The 19,220-nt window shown below is 38.1% G+C and overlaps 1 protein-coding gene across 1 annotated transcript in view; it reads right to left on the bottom strand.

Moving 5' to 3' along the window:
• The window catches only part of pcsk5a (proprotein convertase subtilisin/kexin type 5a), a 51,370-nt gene that overhangs the window by 9,420 nt on the left and 22,730 nt on the right, over positions 1 to 19,220 (bottom strand). The window contains exons 19-33 of the mRNA XM_062989194.1: positions 18,608 to 18,749; positions 17,580 to 17,695; positions 17,375 to 17,477; positions 16,155 to 16,291; positions 14,955 to 15,155; positions 12,954 to 13,022; positions 12,821 to 12,863; positions 12,588 to 12,730; positions 12,300 to 12,500; positions 10,870 to 10,953; positions 10,591 to 10,789; positions 9,439 to 9,518; positions 3,180 to 3,419; positions 2,148 to 2,381; positions 291 to 465 (exon numbers count right to left, since the gene is read on the bottom strand). Of these exons, the coding sequence (XP_062845264.1) occupies positions 291 to 465; positions 2,148 to 2,381; positions 3,180 to 3,419; positions 9,439 to 9,518; positions 10,591 to 10,789; positions 10,870 to 10,953; positions 12,300 to 12,500; positions 12,588 to 12,730; positions 12,821 to 12,863; positions 12,954 to 13,022; positions 14,955 to 15,155; positions 16,155 to 16,291; positions 17,375 to 17,477; positions 17,580 to 17,695; positions 18,608 to 18,749 (2,167 nt within the window). The remainder of the gene's footprint in view (positions 1 to 290; positions 466 to 2,147; positions 2,382 to 3,179; positions 3,420 to 9,438; positions 9,519 to 10,590; positions 10,790 to 10,869; positions 10,954 to 12,299; positions 12,501 to 12,587; positions 12,731 to 12,820; positions 12,864 to 12,953; positions 13,023 to 14,954; positions 15,156 to 16,154; positions 16,292 to 17,374; positions 17,478 to 17,579; positions 17,696 to 18,607; positions 18,750 to 19,220) is intronic.

Raw genomic sequence — 19,220 nt, 5'->3', positions numbered from 1 at the left:
ATTATAGACCTCAATTACACCCTTGGTGCTGATGTAAAGTCATGTAATTCCTTTTAAATTAAGTAATTTAGTTGAGTGGATAACATAATTAGTCTCCACCACAAATATTGGCACCTGAATTAGCTTAATCTCACACTGAAAAAATTAGAAAATCCAACCTTTCATTTAGAAAAAAAATTGCATTAAGAATTATGAGGAAAATATAATCATTATATATTATATTTATATTATGTAATTATAAGTATTTTACAAATGTTTTTGTATATTGGCAGGACATTTTTTGTGCTTACCCAGGCTGACAGGTCTCTACACACTCCTTGCCTTCTCTGTAAAGATAAGCTCTGCAGCTCAGGCACTCGTGGCTATGGCGTCCTGTGCAGCTCAAGCAGTTGGGATGGCATGGCTCACACTTTTGAGTTTCCCCTTTGAAGAAACCTGTTGGGCACTCATCCACACATGTACTATCTGCAGGAACACAACACAGGCTGCGTGTTAGCAAAGTTAGTAGTATTACATCAGTGAAGATTGGTGCTTCTAGCTTGAAGGAACATGACAAAAAATGAGTGATGAAACCTGCCAGCTTTGAGACAATATATTCTCAATTTATGTACAGTGCTGGAAAAGGTAATCAGCCCATTTTTCTCCCTCTGTTTCTTGGATATTTTCCACACACAGAATAATTTAAAATAATTAAGCAAAGTTCTACATTTCTAAAGCACATTTTAATGATATTTTTCAGATTAATTTATTTAATGTCGTGTAAAAATACTGAACCAACAATTTTACCAGATGTAATAGCCAGGCTTGATTTCATTCATTTTTTTGCTGACACTTTTATCCAAAGTGACTTACAACTGTGACGGTATACAATCCAAGCAATTTAGTGTTAAGAGCCTTGCTCAAGAGCCCAACAGTGGCAACCTGGCAGATGTGGGGCTTGAACCTGAAACCTTAACCAGTGAGCTACCACTGACCTATAATTCAGCCCTGTTAAACATAAATCTGTCTAATCTTGAACTTTACCATCTTTATCAAGCAGTCACCCTACATGTTCTACAGGGACACCATGTCACTACATATGACAATAACAGAAAAGCAGAGAAATAAGTTACATATTTCAAAACAACCATTCAGTGTAGTGAGCAAAAAACAAGGGGTCTGATAACTTTCTGAATCCAATTCATCTCCAGATGGGGATACATTAAACTGTGGTAAATCAGAAGTGGCTGGCCTGGTAAAACATAAGAAAGTGACAACATTCATTCAATTTCAGCTAAGTGGGTGGCACCGTCGTCTCACAGCAAGAAGGTCCTGGATTCGATCCCCAGGTGGGGCAGTCCGGGTCCTTTCTGTGTGGAGTTTGCATGTTCTCTCCCCATGTCCGTGTGGGTTTCCTCCCACAGTCCAAAGACATGCAGGTGAGGTGAATTGGAGATACTAAATTACTGTGTTTGACATTAAACTTACACATGAATCGTGTGTAATGAGTAACTACCTGTTCTGTTATGAATGTAACCAAAGTGTAAAACATGATGTTAAAATCCAAATAAACAAACACACAAACAAAGCACAATGCAACTAAAACTGGTTTTATGATTATGACAAAATGTTTAGAGTAATGTAATGGTCTTCCCAGTAATCAAATCTTAATTCAAAAGAGCAGCATGAAACTCTACAACTGAAAATAATGACCCTCTCCCTTTTGTGTTTCCTTTAAAGCTAAATGCCAAACACACATGCAAACGTAAATAGCAAAAAGAGGTGGCCGAATTAATAGTATCAAAGTAACAAATGAAATCGGACCACAGCACACATTTTTAAAGTTCATCTCAGTCTAGATTATAGATTATTAAATCCTAAATTTCTTGCAATCTTGTGTTTTTGTTGGACTTGTTCCTGATACTGTCCTAATACTGTTTTTAATAGTGTGGAGACCCTTTACTTGTAGCTAATGCTACTTTTGCTATTTTGTTATGATAGCATCATCTCAGCTAATACTGTTCTGTGGTTCAAGCTATTACCTGCTCGTTCTCCCTTTAAGTTATGCTATAATAATTAGGGGTGCCGGAGTCTCATGCTACACTCTACAAAACTGATAGATATTGACTTTTTGATAAACCCTTTAATGTATCTGAAATCCTACTTACTGAGCATGTAGAGGTTTGAAGAGCAGCCGAGGCATTGGTTTTGGTATGGCCCAGAGCAATGGTGGCAGTGCTTGTGGCATAGGTGGCACCTGCCATCAAGGTCACTGTAGTGATGCAAAGGGCAGTTGGTGGGTATAGAACAACGACCATGAACATCTGTCCACAGGCTTGCTGAGCAGCTGGTGCAATCTGTGTCTAGTGGACCTGAGCAGGTCTGACAGGTACCGTGGCAGACTGAGGAACATCAAACATATGAAGAAATGACAAGAATAAATATAAATGCTTAAACATTTCAATATTTACATGCACTATGCATTCAGGAGGGCATTTTGCAGGTATTTAGCAAACCTAAAGTTATCTGTCAGACTGACATGGTAAATCGCTCCAAAGAGAAGCACACTAGACAGATGCTTCAACACACAAGAGAGTTTAGTTCCACTGCTCCAGAGTCCAATTGACATGTTTTACACTACTGCAGCACAGTAGCACAAACAGTGTAGATCATTTTTAACATTTTTATTTATGCATTTCCCCCCTTTTTCCCAATGTAGTCGTATCCAATTCCCCAGTTGTATCTCCTCTACTGCTGCAGACCCCTACCGTGACCAAGAAGGGACGTACCTAACACACGCTCCTTCCAACACATGTGTAGTTGCTAATCCTTTCTTTTCACTGGCACAAAAGGGGTTCACACAGGGATCAGTATTGCACATGGAGAGTTACGAACTGATTTCCATTATCCCCGTAATTGCAGCAGCAATGAGGATTTTATTTTGCCTGTCTTCCCCCAGACATAGCCAATGCTTGTGTAGGCACTGGCCTGGTCAATAGCAGAGCTGAGATTCAACTTTAGAGTTCAAAATTTCAGTAATGGTGTTTTACCACTGTGCCACCTGTTGGAAAGATATCAGCCATTACAATGTCACATTTGGAAATGTTGGAGTTGTTGGGAGTTGGTCACTCTGTGTAGTTCATCATTTAATTAGTAAAACAGTAATCTGGAGGTACTGCAATGAGTTTGTTTACACTTACCCATGCACTCCTCAGACCTGGTATCTCTATAGGTGTGTGAGGGGCAAGGTGGTACACATTCTCCACTGGTTAGGGTGCTGTCAGGATTGGTGCAGGTGTCACAGTTATTATGTCCTGGCCCATGACAGAGCTCACAGTCTAAGTGACAACGCCCACACACACCTTGCTGTATATCCTTGTAAAACCCATCAGGACACATTGACACACACCTTGCCTCATGAAGAAAGCTGCCATTGCATTCTGTGAGGGAATAAAGGTAGAGAAACAAATTATAAATGTATATCAAGAATGAAAAGTTAAATAATGATGCAAACTTATGTCTATTACAACTACTCTTATTATTGCTAAGTATTAATGAATTGATGAATTCTCTAATAATTCTCCTAATTTAGTAATTATTCTCTCTTATTATACTCACCTGGTGTGTAATCAGACGATCATGTGTATATATATTCACAAATATGTATATGTATAATTTATTTATAATATTATAGTACAACCACATATCAGAAAAAGTTGGGACAGTATGGAACATGCAAATAAAATAAAAATGCAGTCTTCCCTACATTTACTTTGACTTTTATTTGATTACAGACAGGTTAAACCCAAGATAGTTAATATTTAATATTGCATTGGTATATACAGGTATGTTGCCATGGTGATGGTGGACGCTGGCGCATTTGGCTGCCGCTACCGTTACCGTATTTTATTGTATTGTTATCGTTTTTCGTTTTCATCTTTTTACACACCTTGTGGCTCTATTTCTTTTATGTTACTTTTGATACTTTTATTTGTTCTTTTGATACTTTTTGTTCTTTCTACTGTACATCGCGTCTGCGGCCGGTGGTGAACGGTTGATGAGTTTTCCTGGGATCGGCACAATGTTGAACTATTCCGTTGACCAGCTGAGGAAGTTCAACAATTGCACTACTCCATCGTGTATTTCAGTCATCAAACAGCTTGGACTCCTTCGTCGGCCTCGTTATATTCACAGGGGCTCCCGGAGAAAGCTTGTTTATTTTCGAAACGGTAACGCTATTCCATCCTTCTGGTCAGCCGTGCGCACTGCCGCTCCGCAAACACATCTTCAGAGCACTGCTGCCTTGCACACTAGTAGCGGTGTAGTCTCCATGACAACGCTGTCCACGGAGTGGGATGGGAAACGCGGAGTGGACTTTGCAAATCTCCGTTCTCTTCCTCGTTCATCACAGCCAACTACACAACAATACCACTTGAAAATGGCATTGCTTAATGTTCTTTCACTCAACACAAAAAGTACTGTACTCAGTGAATTTATATCTGACAGTGAACTAGACTTTTTCTGTCTCACTGAAACTTGGCATAAACCCTTGGATTATTTTACGTTAAATCAGACCACGCCAATGGGATACTCGTATATTGATGAACCTCGTATGGAAGGGCGAGGTGGTGGTGTTGCTGCAGTCTATAGGGATGATATTAAAATAACCACTTTGTCTTTTCCTGCTGCTCTTTCTTTTGAACACCTGGCTTTCAAGTTGTCAGGGCCTACTCCTCTGGTCACTGCTGTAGTTTATCGTCCGCCAAAGCCAAACGCTTCCTTTCTCTCTGATTTTTCAGATTTTTTAACCCAGCTTAGTGCCCTCTCATCCTCTGTACTGCTTATGGGTGATTTTAACATCCATATTGATGACAACAACTGTAAATTTGCCAGGGAATTTTTGGAATTGTTACAGTGTTTTAATTTCACACAACATATAAATTTTCCAACTCATAAAAAAGGTCATACTCTTGACCTTGTCTGCTCTACTGGTGTCCTAGTTCATCAGCCGTCCAGCCATGACCTTACTGTCTCTGATCATTTGACAATCATCATGGACATTGAGGTCACTAAGCCCATCACTAGAGCTAAACATAAAATATCCTTCAGGAATCTTCAATATATCTCTCCCTCTGCTTTCTCAGATTCTCTTGTTAAAAAGATGTCTGTCTGTCCTGTACTGTCTAGTAATTCATCTGACCTTGTCGATTACTATAATGACATATTCGCCTCATGTCTTGATGAGCTGGCTCCTTTGAGAATTAAATTTGTTTCATTTAGTCATTCTGCACCATGGTACACAATTGAGCTTCACCAAATGAAATCCTTAAACGCCAGCTTGAAAGACTTTATAAGAAAACCGGTCTAACAGTACATTATCAGATTTATTCTGATTATCTTCAACATTACAAAGACGCTCTTACGGCAGCCCGATCCACTTACTATTCCGAACTCATACATGCTGGATCAACAAATCCTAAGACTCTTTTCCACAATAAATTAACTTCTCAAACCAGTTGACAATACTACCAATTCCTTTACAGTTGACAAGTGTAACTCTTACCTCTCATTTTTTCAAACAAAAGTTGAGAATATCCACAATTTTCTGACAGTTTCCCCTGTCATCTCTGTTTCTCCGCCTGTCTCACCTCAATTTATTACCCAGCCTCTGTCTCAGTTCTCACCTGTGTCTCATTTGGACCTATCTGAGATCTTGACAGGGATGCGAAGCTCCACTTGTGTTTTGGATCCTGCTCCATCAAAACTTGTTAAGGGTTGTTTTCCAGTTATCTCATCACTTATCACAGAGATAATCAATTCCTCTCTTAGTTCTGGCTCAGTCCCTCAATCACTCAAATTGGCTGCTGTTACTCCCATACTTAAAAAACCTGGACTTGACTCTAACATTATGAGTAACTTTCGGCCCATTTCCAATCTTCCATTTCTGTCGAAAATACTGGAACGTGTTGTTGCCTCACAGCTCAAAGATCACCTAAATTCCAATAATCTATTTGAATCATTTCAGTCTGGTTTCCGCCCCCAGCACAGCACTAAGTCAGCCCTCCTCAAAGTCACAAATGACCTTCTTCTTTCCTCAGACTCTGGACAAATTAATATTCTCGTCCTCCTTGATCTTACTGCAGCTTTTGACACCATTACTCACTCCATTCTTCTGTCCCGCCTTGAATCCTCTGTCAACATCACTGGTACTGCCCTTTTGTGGTTAAGGTCATATCTCGTAAACAGACAACAGTTTGTTAATATCAACAATTGTAGTTCTGCCATTGCTCCACTGTCCCAAGGCGTTCCCCAAGGCTCAGTGTTAGGTCCCCTTTTGTTTATTCTTTATATGCTCCCCCTTGGTGACATCATACGTCGGCATGGTTTACATTTCCACTGCTATGCTGATGATATTTAGCTTTACATCTCCTCCAAATCCATTAATACTGAACTTCACTCCACTCTGACAAATTGCATCACTGAAATGAAATTGTGGATGAAAGCTAATTTCCTCAAATTAAACTGTGAAAAATCTGATATGATCATCGTAGGTCCTACATCCTTGGCAAAAACCACAATAAATTTTCAAATTACCATTGATAATGACACTTTGTCTCTGTCTTCTAACTTCCGAAATCTTGGTGTAATTTTTGATAGCAACCTCTCTTTTGACCTCCATGTAAATCACATCACCAAAACTGCTTTCTTTCATCTAAAAAACATAGCACGTCTACGTCCATCACTCTCCTTTTCTGCCGCCGAAACCTTGATTCATGCTTTTATTACATCCAGAATTGATTATTGCAATAGCATCCTTTATGGTACATCTAACAAAATCCTAAAAAAACTTCAGTATATCCAGAATTCAGCTGCTCGCCTCCTTACTCATACTCGCTCCCGTGATCATATTACACCTGTTCAATTCAAAATTCTTCTATTCACTCACAAAGCTCTCCATAATCAGGCCCCATCCTACCTCACCGACCTGCTCCATCAGCACATTCCCTCCCGTAGCCTTCGCTCTTCTGAGGCTAACCTACACCAGACCTGGGGTGACAGGGCCTTTTCCATAGCTGCTCCATCTTTATGGAATGCTCTCCCCAAACACCTACGAGATTGTCCTGACCTGTCCAAATTCAAGTCACTTCTCAAAACTCATCTATTCAGAGTGGCATTTAACTTGTAACCACACAAAATAAATGCTTTTATTTTTGCTATTCTTTTTAATAGTTTTTATACTTAGATCACGACAGAAATGTGAAGTCCTAGATCCTAAAACTTGTAAAGTTTTCAGTTTCCTGATTGCATGTGAATCTGTCCTGTTTCTGTCTAATTTTAAGAAATTGTTCTATATTTGTTGTTCTCTCTCATAATTTAGCTAATTTTTAATGAACTGTCTTATGCTGCTCTCTTTGTTTTTATCTTAATTATTCTTGATGTTGATGTACTATTTTGATTTTGTACTATGATTTGTATGGTGTATGTATTTGTTTTGATTATTTGTCTTATGTAAAGCGTCTTTGAGTATCTTGAAAAGCGCTATATAAATAAAATGTATTATTATTATTATTTTATCTGCTCAACTTCATTTCATTTGTTAATGTACCTCCATTCCTGCATTTCAGGCCTGCAACACATTCCAAAAAAAAGTTGGGACAGAGGCAATTTAGGGCTAGTAATAAGGTGAAAAAACTAAATAATGATTCCAAACAGGTGATGGCAACAGGTGATTGTAATCATGGTTCGGTACAAAAGCAGCATCCAGGAAAGGCTGAGTCTTTGATGAGCAAAGATGATCAGAGGATCTCCAGTTTATCAACAAATGTGTGAGAAATTTATTGAAATGTTTACAAACAATGTACCTCAAAGAAAGATTGGATGGGATTTGCATATTTCTCCCTCTACAGTGCATAATATCATTAAACGATCCAAGGAATCAGGAGGAACTTCAGTGCGTAAAGGCCAAGGGCACAAGCTTAAGCTGATCGCCCGTGATCTTCAATCCCTCAGACGGCACTGCATCAAGAACCGCCACTCAGTCAACACTAGCTGATATAACCACATGGACAAGGGATTACTTTGGCAAACCTTTGTCAAGCACTACAATACAGAGTTACAACTTAGCCTTACAACTTTAGTTTGCAAAAAAGAAGCCTTATGTTAACCATGTCCAAAAGCAGCTTCTACTTCTCTGGGCTCGAAGGCATCTAAGATGGACCATCACACAGTAGAAATGTGTTTTGTGGTCAGATGAATTAGCATTCCATGTCTTTTTTGAAAAAAATAGATACTGTGTGCTCTGGACCAAAGATGAAAAGGACCATCCAGACTGTTATCAGCAACAAGTCCAAAAGCCAGGGTCTGTCATGGTATGGGGCTGTGTCAGTGTCCTTGGCAAAGGTCATTTACACTTCTGTGATAGCAGCATTAATGCAGAAAAGTACATTGAGCAACATATGCTGCCTTCAAGACGTCATCTTTTCCAGGGGCGTCCATGCATTTTTCAACAAGACGATGCAAAACCACATGCTGCACACATTACAAAGGCATGGCTGCAGAAGAAGAGGGTACGGTACTGGACTGACCTGCCTGCAATCCTGACCTGTCCCCAAGAATTTGTGTGGAGAATTTTGAAACAGAAAATGCCACAACGACGACCCCGTACTGTTTGCAGGAAGAATGGGACAAAATAAAAGCTGAAACACTAAATCACTTGGTCTCCTCTGTGCCAAAACGTCTTTTAGGTGTGGTGAAAAGCAATGGCAACATTACAAAGTGGTAAATTCCCAACTTTTTTTGGAATGTGTTGCAGGCCTGAAATGCAGGCATGGATGTTTATTAATAAATGAAATGAAGTTGAGCAGACAAAACATGAAATATCTCAGGTTCATACTGTCTGCAATGAAATAGAAGTTAAAGTAAACGTAAGAAACTTTGTGTTTTTTAATTATTTGCATTTTTCATACTGCTCCAACTTCTTCTGATTTGGGGTTATATATACGTATATACTGTATTTATAATGTAATAAAATAGTTGGCAAGAGAAGAAATAATATGTTATAAAGTTGTGTTATGGGTTGTTGAAAGAATAGAAATACATTTTGTTTTATTATTAAAAGTGGTTATATTATTTTTGTGTTATGAATGTGTGCTTGTGTGTCAATGCTATTGACATTAAGAGGGTTATTCTTAAATGTTGCATTAAAGGGTTGCATTCATTTAAAGTTTGACCTGAAAACACAGTACTGTATTTTTACCTTTTTAATTTGATAAAGAACTATACTGATAAATAATAAAGGCCATGTCAGCCTGTATTTTGTTTGCTACTGATCTACACATATTCTATGTCTTACTGTGTTTATATACAAACCAGGTCAGTTTCATGTCAGAACAGCTTAACCTTTGCCTAATATTGTCTAATTTAAGCAAATAGTTATATTGTACATCAAAACTCCCTTACTTGCACAGTTGCCCTCCTCTGAGCACAGGATGCAACCCTGCGTACAGCTCCTACACACTAGTCCTGCAGGGTAGTAGCCTCTGAAAGAGTACACACACACACACACACACTGTCTGTTTGCTGCATTTTTCAAAAATATTTAAATTAAACCTAATATTTCAACATACGGTTTGTTTGTTTGTTTATTTGGATTTTTAACATCATGTTTTACACCCTTCGGTTACATCCACGACAGAAACAATAGTTACTCGTTACACAAGATTCATCATTCATCATTTCGTTCATCAAACACAGTCATGGACAATTTTGTATCTCCAATTCACCTCACTTGCATGTCTTTGAACTGTGGGAGGAAACCGAAGCACCCGGAGTAAACTCTCGCAGACACAGGGAGAACATGCAGACTCCACACAAAAAGGACCCAGACCGCCCCACCTGGGGATCAAACCCAGGACCTTCTTGCTGTGAGGCAACAGTGCGACCCACTTAGCCACCGTGCCGCCCTCCACATACGATACCATAAAAGTTCCCCTTGAGATGTTCTCTTTTTGTATATCAATTTTTTATTACAATATATTGGTCTAAAAAGGTTTCAAAACAACACTTGGAACAGGGGTGTGTCCACCCAGAACTGGCCTACCTGATGCCACGAATAACATCTGTAATTCTTCTATAAGAAGAACAACCAGCAAAAACATTATTCATGGGAGAGTGGCAAAGCAAACTACTAATGTTAACCAAGAGAAAAATAAAGGTTTGTCTCGTATTTAACAAACAACTATTGCATACCCCTAAACCTTTTGGGATGATGCTTTGTGGACTGATGGTTCAAAAGTGAAACACAAGACACTGGTTGTTAAATCTGACATAAAACATTCCACAATAAAAGCATCGTACCAGCTCTCAGACATGGTGGTGGTAGTGTAATAGTGTGGAGATATAATTGATGTATCCAGAAAATACTGAAGTAAATGTTTGGCCAAAAGTCTATGATTTGACAATAATCTGAAACATAACAGCTGGTCCACCTCTAAATGGCTAAAAACCCAAAATGAGGTCTGAAATTTAAAATCAAATACTTTTCACAGCACTGTAGGCATAATTTGAATAATTGGTCATAGCTTCAGATTAAATAAATGTAATGCTTCTAACCTGGAGCACTGGCGCACGCACTGTCCATCCTGTAGGTAGAAGGTGTTTTTCCGAGAAGATATGCAGCGAGTGCAGCGTTCCTCATTCAGGCACTGGGCACAGCCCTGAGGGCATGCTTCACACTGCCCAGTCTCCGTACTGCCAAAGCTGCCTGCTGGGCACCTTGTCACACACAGCTGCTCTGTGCTTAGATACCGCCCTGAAACATGCACACGTACCCAAATTTAAAATACAGTTAAAATCCTGATGTTTATCTGCTACACAGATTGAGACTCAGACCTGTGACACAAGAGGTGCACTGATTTTTCAGCCTTCCCCAACACATCTCACACGAGGGATGGCACATTTCACACTTGCCGTCATCTGAAATGCAAAGAAGCAACACAGAGAAAATTGACTAAATTCTCACATAATAACAGTTTAACAGCTAGTATTAGTGCTGTTTTGGTAACTAATGCTTATGGTTTTTATAAAAATAAGTACTGCTGACTCATGTCTCTAAGATTGTATGCATCGTGCTGTTGCTACATGATTGGTTTGTTTGATACAATCTCTTTCATTACTAATCAGATAATCAGCATAATGATATAAGTGAAAATTGAAATCTATCAAAAAAACTAAGGATTTTAGATGCGAGATTTTAGAGCAGCGGTAGTTCATGGTGACAGGATTTGTAATCTGAAAATTGCTGGTTAAAGCCTCACTACTGCCAGGTTGCCACTTTTGTGCCTTTGAGTAAAACCCTTAGCCCACAATTACTTGGGTACTATTTTGTTAGTCGCAACTGTAAATCGCTTTGAATAACAGTGCCATTTTTTTGTAGGTCACTTAAGGTCATCCTACAGTTGATTAACATTTGAATTACCTGGCATTGATCATGGTCAGTGGAGAGTCATGCCCAGTTGCCCTCTGTCAGTCTGTATCTTTGTTTCCCTAAATTTCAGATGGTTTATCTTGTTTAAATGAATCTTATGAAATGTACTGTACTGTATTTTTCACTGTATCCCTCTGCCAGCATTGCCAAAACTGAACCTTCACTCAAACTTTTCTTTACCTCTCTTTTGGCATGGTCAGTAGTTATTTTTTTATTAGAGTTACTTTTAAGGTACTACTAGCAGCCCTACTGATAGTCCCAGATGGTCGTATTGCAAAAGGAATTGCGATGACCAAAGCAGTGGTTTTTATACTTTTCCTCATTAAATAGTGGCAGTAGCACAATGCATAAAATCATACAGACACACATGAGATACAATCAATTTAGTCAAGTTATACAAAACACATTACTGGAAAAGTTGGGACATTTTGTAAAATGCAATAAATACAATTATCTTTTACTTATTCATTTTCCTGTGCTATTTCCATTCATTTCCATTTTCAGCATTTAGCTGATGCTTTTTATCCAGAGCGACCTACAGTATTGTGACAGTATATTGTCTAAGCTATTGAGGGTTAAGGGCCTTGCTCAAAAGCCCAACAGTGGCAACCTGGCAGTGGTGGGGCTCGAACCAGTGACCTAGTCCAGTACCTTAACTTATAGGCTACAACTGTCCTACAACTGTGCTAAATTGGCTACAACAGCAGAGGTGAATATATTCATATATATCTAAGATATGCAATGCTGAACAGAAAACATGTTAGCTATAAAACAGTAGACAGATTTGTATTTAACTAAGAGTGATGACAACAATTGTACCATAACAGTGGCTCACCATTGAGGTAGGTTTTAGCAGGACAAGTGTCTTGCTCTGTAATACATTCACTGTCAACTAGAACTAAGCCCTCCTGGCAACTAACACACTCATCATCCCCAGGTCCAGTGCACGACCTGCAGTCTGCATGACAACTTTCACATTCCTGAGTGTCCTCATCACCGTAGAAACCATCTGGACATTCTTGTACACACTTCCCATCTGCAGGAAGCACATTTTAAGTGTTTAAGTGGTTACAATTAATATAATGCTTATGGAATGCACTGTCCACACACATACATTACTTACTTGATAAGAAGAGGTCAGCCTCACACCAGTGGCATTCCTCTTCATCACAGCTTACACAGTCATGCTTGCAGGCCACACAGCTCATTGTGTGCTCTACAGCATATGTTTTAGCAGGGCAGTGTTTATAGCAGCCTTCTTCATACCTGCACCGACACACATAAGTACATAAATACACAAAACACCAACATCGCTAGTCAAAAGCTAATGCTATATTCTTTTAAATTAGTTTTTACTTGTAATAGCCATCAGTGCAGGAGAGGCAGTGTTTGGGATTATCTGTAATAAAGACAAAACAGTCAGTCAGGAATCACAGCATGTTTTTAGTAGTAATACTGCTTGTGGACTACAAAACATTTTGGAACTTACAGAGGACACACTTCTTGCAGCCTTCTTCACATGCCATGCAGTCATCATACTCTGGGTCCTCAACCTCCCCTATGTAGACACATTTTTCATTATTTGACTATTGACTGTAATATACTATAAATTTAATGAGCTACAAAGTAATTTGCCTTAATTTGTCTTTATCAGAAAATCCTGAAGGAGTCTGCCTGTCAATTTATGTCCTAAAGTTCAAGCCCAGTTGGGTTATGCTACAGGACAATGATTCTAAACACACAAGCAAGTGAATGGCTGAAATGAAACAAAATTAAGTTTTTGGAGTGGCCTGACTTGAATCATATTGAGTTGCTGTGGCAGTTAATGCTCGAAAAACCCTCCAAAGTAGCCAAATTAAAACAATTCTGCAAAGAAAAGTGGGCCAAAATTCCTCCACAGCAATGTAAAAGACCAACATTTGATTGCAGTTGTCATGTCCAAAGTTATTAGGTTTACGGGGGCAATCACCTTTGAACATAATGATATAGGTTTTGAATAAATCTTTATCTTTAATAAATGGAATGATCATTTAAAAGCTGCATTTTGTGTTTACCCATGTTAACTTTATCTTGTAGTAAAATTTGTTGGATCTAAAGCATTTGAACATGACAAATAGAAAAAAATAGAAGAAATTGGGATGGGGCAAATACTTTGTACAGCACTGTAGGACTTTCCTAGGACTGTCCATTGGTTTTACACTTTCTATAACATTTACATTAACATTTTCGACATTTAGCAGACGCTCTTGTCCAGAGAGACTTACAGAAGTGCTTCCATAGTAAACATTACCTTACTCTAGTTTAAGTAGACAACAGTTTAAGAACACAAATCAGTTGAAACTCTGTTAGAACCTTAGTAAGAGCATTAGTAAGTACATGTCAGCTTAAGTGTTTAGTAAAGAGGTGAGTTTTTAATCGTCTTTTGAAGACAGCAAGAGACTCAGATGTTCGGACAGACAGAGGAAGTTTGTTCCACCACTTGGGTGCAAGTACATAGAAAAGCCTTGATGCGTGTCTTCCTCGAGTCCTGGGTGGAGGATCAAGTCGAGCAAGACTAGTGGCTTAGAGGTTGCGTGGTACAGATTGAGCTTTGATTAGACCTCGAAGGTAGCTTGGGACTGGTCCATTTTTGGCTTTGAAGGCGAGCATCAGTGTTTTAAACTGAATGCGTGCAGCTACAGGAAGCCAGTGAAGAGAACGCAGCAGTGGGTTAATTTGGGTTTAGGTTGGTTAAAAAACAGGTGAGCAGCTGCATTTTTAATGATTTGCAAGAGTTTAATAGTGGACATAGGCGCACCTGCCTGGAGGGAGTTGCAGTAGTCCAACCGTGAGATTACAAATGAAATGGAGAGAAATGGTCAAATCTTAACATAACCTGAACTAATACATATCTCTCTAAACAACCTGGCATTACTCTTTACCTCTCCACTCCATGTTTCAATTATTAAGTGCTATCAAGACTCCAGACGAACCATATGGATAGCTTTGCTCCATAATAAAGGGTTCTTAATGGCTTGTTCATTATTTCTCTAATTGTATCCATCCATCTTGTTTCTGTCCATCCTCTTCCTCTTTCAGCTTTAACACTTCCAAGCATAATTGTGTTTTCCAATGAACTGGTTCTTCTCTTAATGTGTACACAATAAGAGAGCTTCAGTTTGATTATCTGATTATCTTTAAGTGAGAGTTTAGGTTTTATTTGTTGAGGTTATTTATTTGTCTTCTTTGTCTTATAAAGGTACTCTCAAGAGTATTTGCAAGGTTTAGAGTTCAAAAGCATTGATTTTCTTTTTATCGTCCAGCTTTTACATCCATAATGAATCACAGAGAAGACCATAGTCTGGACAGTTATGAACTTTGGAGAGACAAGTCATTACACCTTTTTCACCTACTTCATTCTTTTTATTCTTTTTAGAAAACTTTTTTTTTTTTTTTTACAACACTCCTTTAATAACATCTAGCTAAATGTGTAATGAGTAAACAGACCTACCTTCTCCACACTCAAGAGGTGAGCATGCTCCATTATTGACGTAGTAGGAGCTATTACACTTGAGGCACTGTGTGACAGAGGAGCAGAGGATGCAGTGCTCTGGACACGGTTCACATGTATTCAGTGAACTATGAAAATGAGCATTGGGACACGCAGTTACACATTGCCCCTTGTACAGGTACCGGTCCTGGCCAAACCTATCTACAAGTTATACCAAAACACAAACATACACAGAGGCATACATTTAGACATAAAACTTCAACATTAGAAAACAACACTTGCACATAGAACATAAGTAAAAAGAACAGAATAATTATAAACATAGGTACATATAAGTACAGTGCAGTCTATGTAACTAAATCGTTACAATATCTTTTTTTTGAACTGTAGTGCTTAAAATACACCAATAACTATGAGCTGCAATGTATAATATTAGGTTTTGTGTGTGGTCATTTACATCTAAATTAAGTGAACAGAGTAAATGCTATACAGAGCCCTCTAATTTCAGCGGCATTAAGTAATTGCACAAATGAATAACATTTATAATTTTAAATATCAACGTGATTTCTTGTTTGCAAACCATTTGCAATAAATGATTGCCTAACATCTGTAAGACAAATCAACCCACAATTGCAGCTTCCACCAGTAAAAAGAAACACAGGTTGTCATGCAGGTAATCCACATTTCCTAACTGCTGCTGCCTAGTTAATGCACCCCACATAAGCTCAGTGCTATTAAACAGTGTCTAGCAAATAGTGGTACTAAGTCCTTTGCCTTGCACTCAACCTGATAGTGATCCAAATTTTAAGCATTTATTTTACTCCTTATAATCATAACTCTTAATGTTGCGACTCATTGGGTTGTAGGATATTAGGCATGTAGCAACATTTCTGTGAACCCAGGCAGCAACTCCATGATGTTTGTGGTCCTTTTTGACTGAGAACAGCACTGTGTATCTATCCAACCCCTTGAAGTGTCCAGTGCCTGACCACTTAGTTTTAGACAACCCACAAAAGCTGGTGTTTAGCCTCTTTGATTCACAACCATGTATTGATAACTTGCCACGTGAAATGAGACTCAAGTCTGAAACCCCAGGCGCTTATGTTTGTGGTGAAATGATACAAAAGTGTTTCTTGTTAATGTAATTATTGGGTTATTCAGAAAAATACACAGAACATGTCATCAACTGTAGCTGATTACCTTTGTTACAGCTGGTGCATTTGGCAGGGCCAGCGTCCAAACACTGTGCACAGGTGTGGTCACATGCATGGCACTGTCTGTCACACAGGTATTTCCCCACTGGGCAGTGTAATATGCAACGGCCCTCATCCAACCAGCTGGAAAAGAATGCAAATAGAAGAAGAAAAGCAGGTACTCTTAAGCAGGTACAGACAATTACCTTCCAGATCACACACCAGGTTAACTTGCCCACAACTGACATCAATTTTACCAGCTGTTTCTTAAAGATTCCACTACTAATAGTAAGTAAAGCACTCTTAAAACAACTTACATTGATCAAAGTGCTGTACATCCAACAAGCATACATAAGACAACATTATGTTAAAAAAGTAAAACCAAATAAAAATACAGAGTAAGAGACAAAATAAAACAGATAAAAACTGTTCAAATGCCAGCTTATAAAGGTATGTTTTTAGGATTTAAAAACAGCGACCGAAGGTGCTTGTCAAATATTAGGAGGTAGAGTGTTCCATAGCTTCGGAGCATAAACTCCAATGTATTTAATTTAGTGCATGGTAACACAAAAATTCACCATGGTTGGAAAAGTGCTTTCAAAAGGGCTCTGACATTTTGGAAAGGCACAATATACAAAAATATTTCAGTGCTGTAAATGTTGACTGTTGAAAGTGTAACGCACCACCAACATCTTACCAAGATCTGGCTGTTCCTCCAAACTGAATTACAGAGCCAGGAGGATATTGAGCAGGGAACCAAGAACTACCAAGAGGCCAGTGGCAACTCTGAAGGACCTACAAGACTGTATGGCTGAGATTGGTCACTCTGTACATGTGACACAAATCTCATAAGCTTTACACAAAGCTGACCCGTATGGCAGAGTGGTTTTTAAAGGTTTTATGGTCAGATTTGGCCATTATTTAACTTTTTGGATTCTTCAAATGGTGTAGATTATTATAGCAGAATGGCACAAAACATTACTGCTTATCATTACTGCATGGTAAGTATAATAGTATATTCATTCAAAACTGTCATTGAACTGAGTTTGTAAGAAAAAGATGCACCAGACTTGTTAAAGAGTAGATGAAATATAACTTTTTTCTACCAAAAGTAGAAATTCATATCATTACATTGATTATAATTCCATAACTGCAGACCCCCAACCCTGACTCCTTGAAGCCACTGCCTTTTATACTATACAGGAGAGGATGGCGACATATTCTTACCGGGAGGCTGGACACATAATGCAGTCATCAAGTTTTGGCCCTTTGCACTTTTGACAGGTGCTTTCACATGAATTGCATTTTCCATGGCTATCCTGGTACTCTCCTGAAAGACAAACACACAAACATACACACGACCCTCAGGTTAACATTCTGTTATAAATTATTTGAACGTCTTGTGAGTGTGAAATACAGTACATTGACTCACCATCACCACAGTCATGCTTTAGCACACACACTCCATCCTGCAGTGTGAGCCCATCCACACAGTCACTGCAGTTCTGTTTGCCTGGTCCAGCACAGCCTTTACAACTAGCATCACACCTATGCAGAAGAAATAATATTGAAAAGAAACATATTGAAAATGTTAGTACTCTACATAAATGTATTTATTTTTTATTATTAATTTTTCCTGAGTAAAAAGGTAAAGGTTACATATCCTTAACATACTGCCAATTCCTAAGTTTATGCAATGAAGAAAACCATAAATAAAACAGCTATTAGGCTGTTGTTACTGTACTGTTTGTACAGTACATTTAGTACAGTAGTGTTCAGTTTGTGACCGCTGTACCTGAAGCTTTATTTTATTTTAATTATTAGGTGGCTGCATGGTTCAGCTTACTTGTAATCACTGAAACTCTAGTGAATAGTAGAGCAACTTTGATATTCGCTACATCAGTTTTACTTAGTGCTTAGATAAGTAAGATTTACTCAATTTAATGCATTCTTGGTAGCAAGAAACAGCTCCTCATGGCTTGAAGATACCTTTTTTTTAATCTGTTCCTTATTTTTACCTGTTACCTGCATTTTTATATAACAAGTCTACACACTAAGAAACATTAAACTAACTACTACTCATGCATTTGAAACAAAGACTTATGTGGATTTACATTGTGATATTTTTTGGTTGTTTTTCTTTTTAGGTGGGGGTAAAATGACAAAGCTGTAAGCCAAGCTGTTAGTAAAAATCTATCAGTATATTTACATTGCATCACTGCTGTTGGGTTAGATTGTCGTGGCAGATGATGCAAGTGAATCCTGCAAGCTCAGTTTTTGTAACAAATCTGAATGCAAATAAAAAAATTGATAAAAAAACCTGAATTATTAATTATTTAATTGTACATTTAATTTATTTAATTATTTAATTAACAATTAAGCGTCCTCTTTAATATTTTACATTCAATAACTCATATAAAAATACTTTCATTCTATGCAAAATGACCCACAAACACATACCTTCTACAGGAACTCTGCATCTGCCCAGTTCCATCAGGCATAAACTGTGTGGGGTAAAATCCCTCACTGCAGGAGGAGACACACCTCCAGTCCTCCATCAAATACCCATCAGCACACAGGATGCATGAGTCAGGATCTGCAGCTGTACATGTAAACACACCAACACTACATGACTACAAACCTGCACTTACACACATCTGATAAAAAAAACCTATGTAATTATAATTGTAATTATGCAGTTTACATATCTTTAAAGTGTTTGGAGTGTTTTTAGACAGAAGCAGACATAAGTTGACTTTTTGAATTTAACATAAAATAAAGCATTTTATAGTAAAAACATTATAAATTATCAAACATAACATTGATAGTGTGGAACTTAACACTTCTAAATAAACAATAAACATAATTTTCTTATCTGTTACTTCTTCTTAATTGCTACTTGACTTGAAATTAGACAGCATTTCATCAGCACTGGATTACCTACTCTAATTACCAGTTAAATAAAGTTTAAATTATGTTTTAAATATAAAACGATTTAGTGTACTACAGACATATATCTGACCAACTTTATTCAACCTTTATTCTACCACTAGAACTTTACATAATTGTGATC

This window comes from Trichomycterus rosablanca, chromosome 26 (genome assembly GCF_030014385.1).
Source record: "Trichomycterus rosablanca isolate fTriRos1 chromosome 26, fTriRos1.hap1, whole genome shotgun sequence".
In the NCBI taxonomy this organism is placed as follows: Eukaryota; Metazoa; Chordata; class Actinopteri; order Siluriformes; family Trichomycteridae; genus Trichomycterus; species Trichomycterus rosablanca.
Note: the sequence above shows the minus strand (reverse complement) of the source record. Positions and strands in the feature narration are given on the sequence as shown.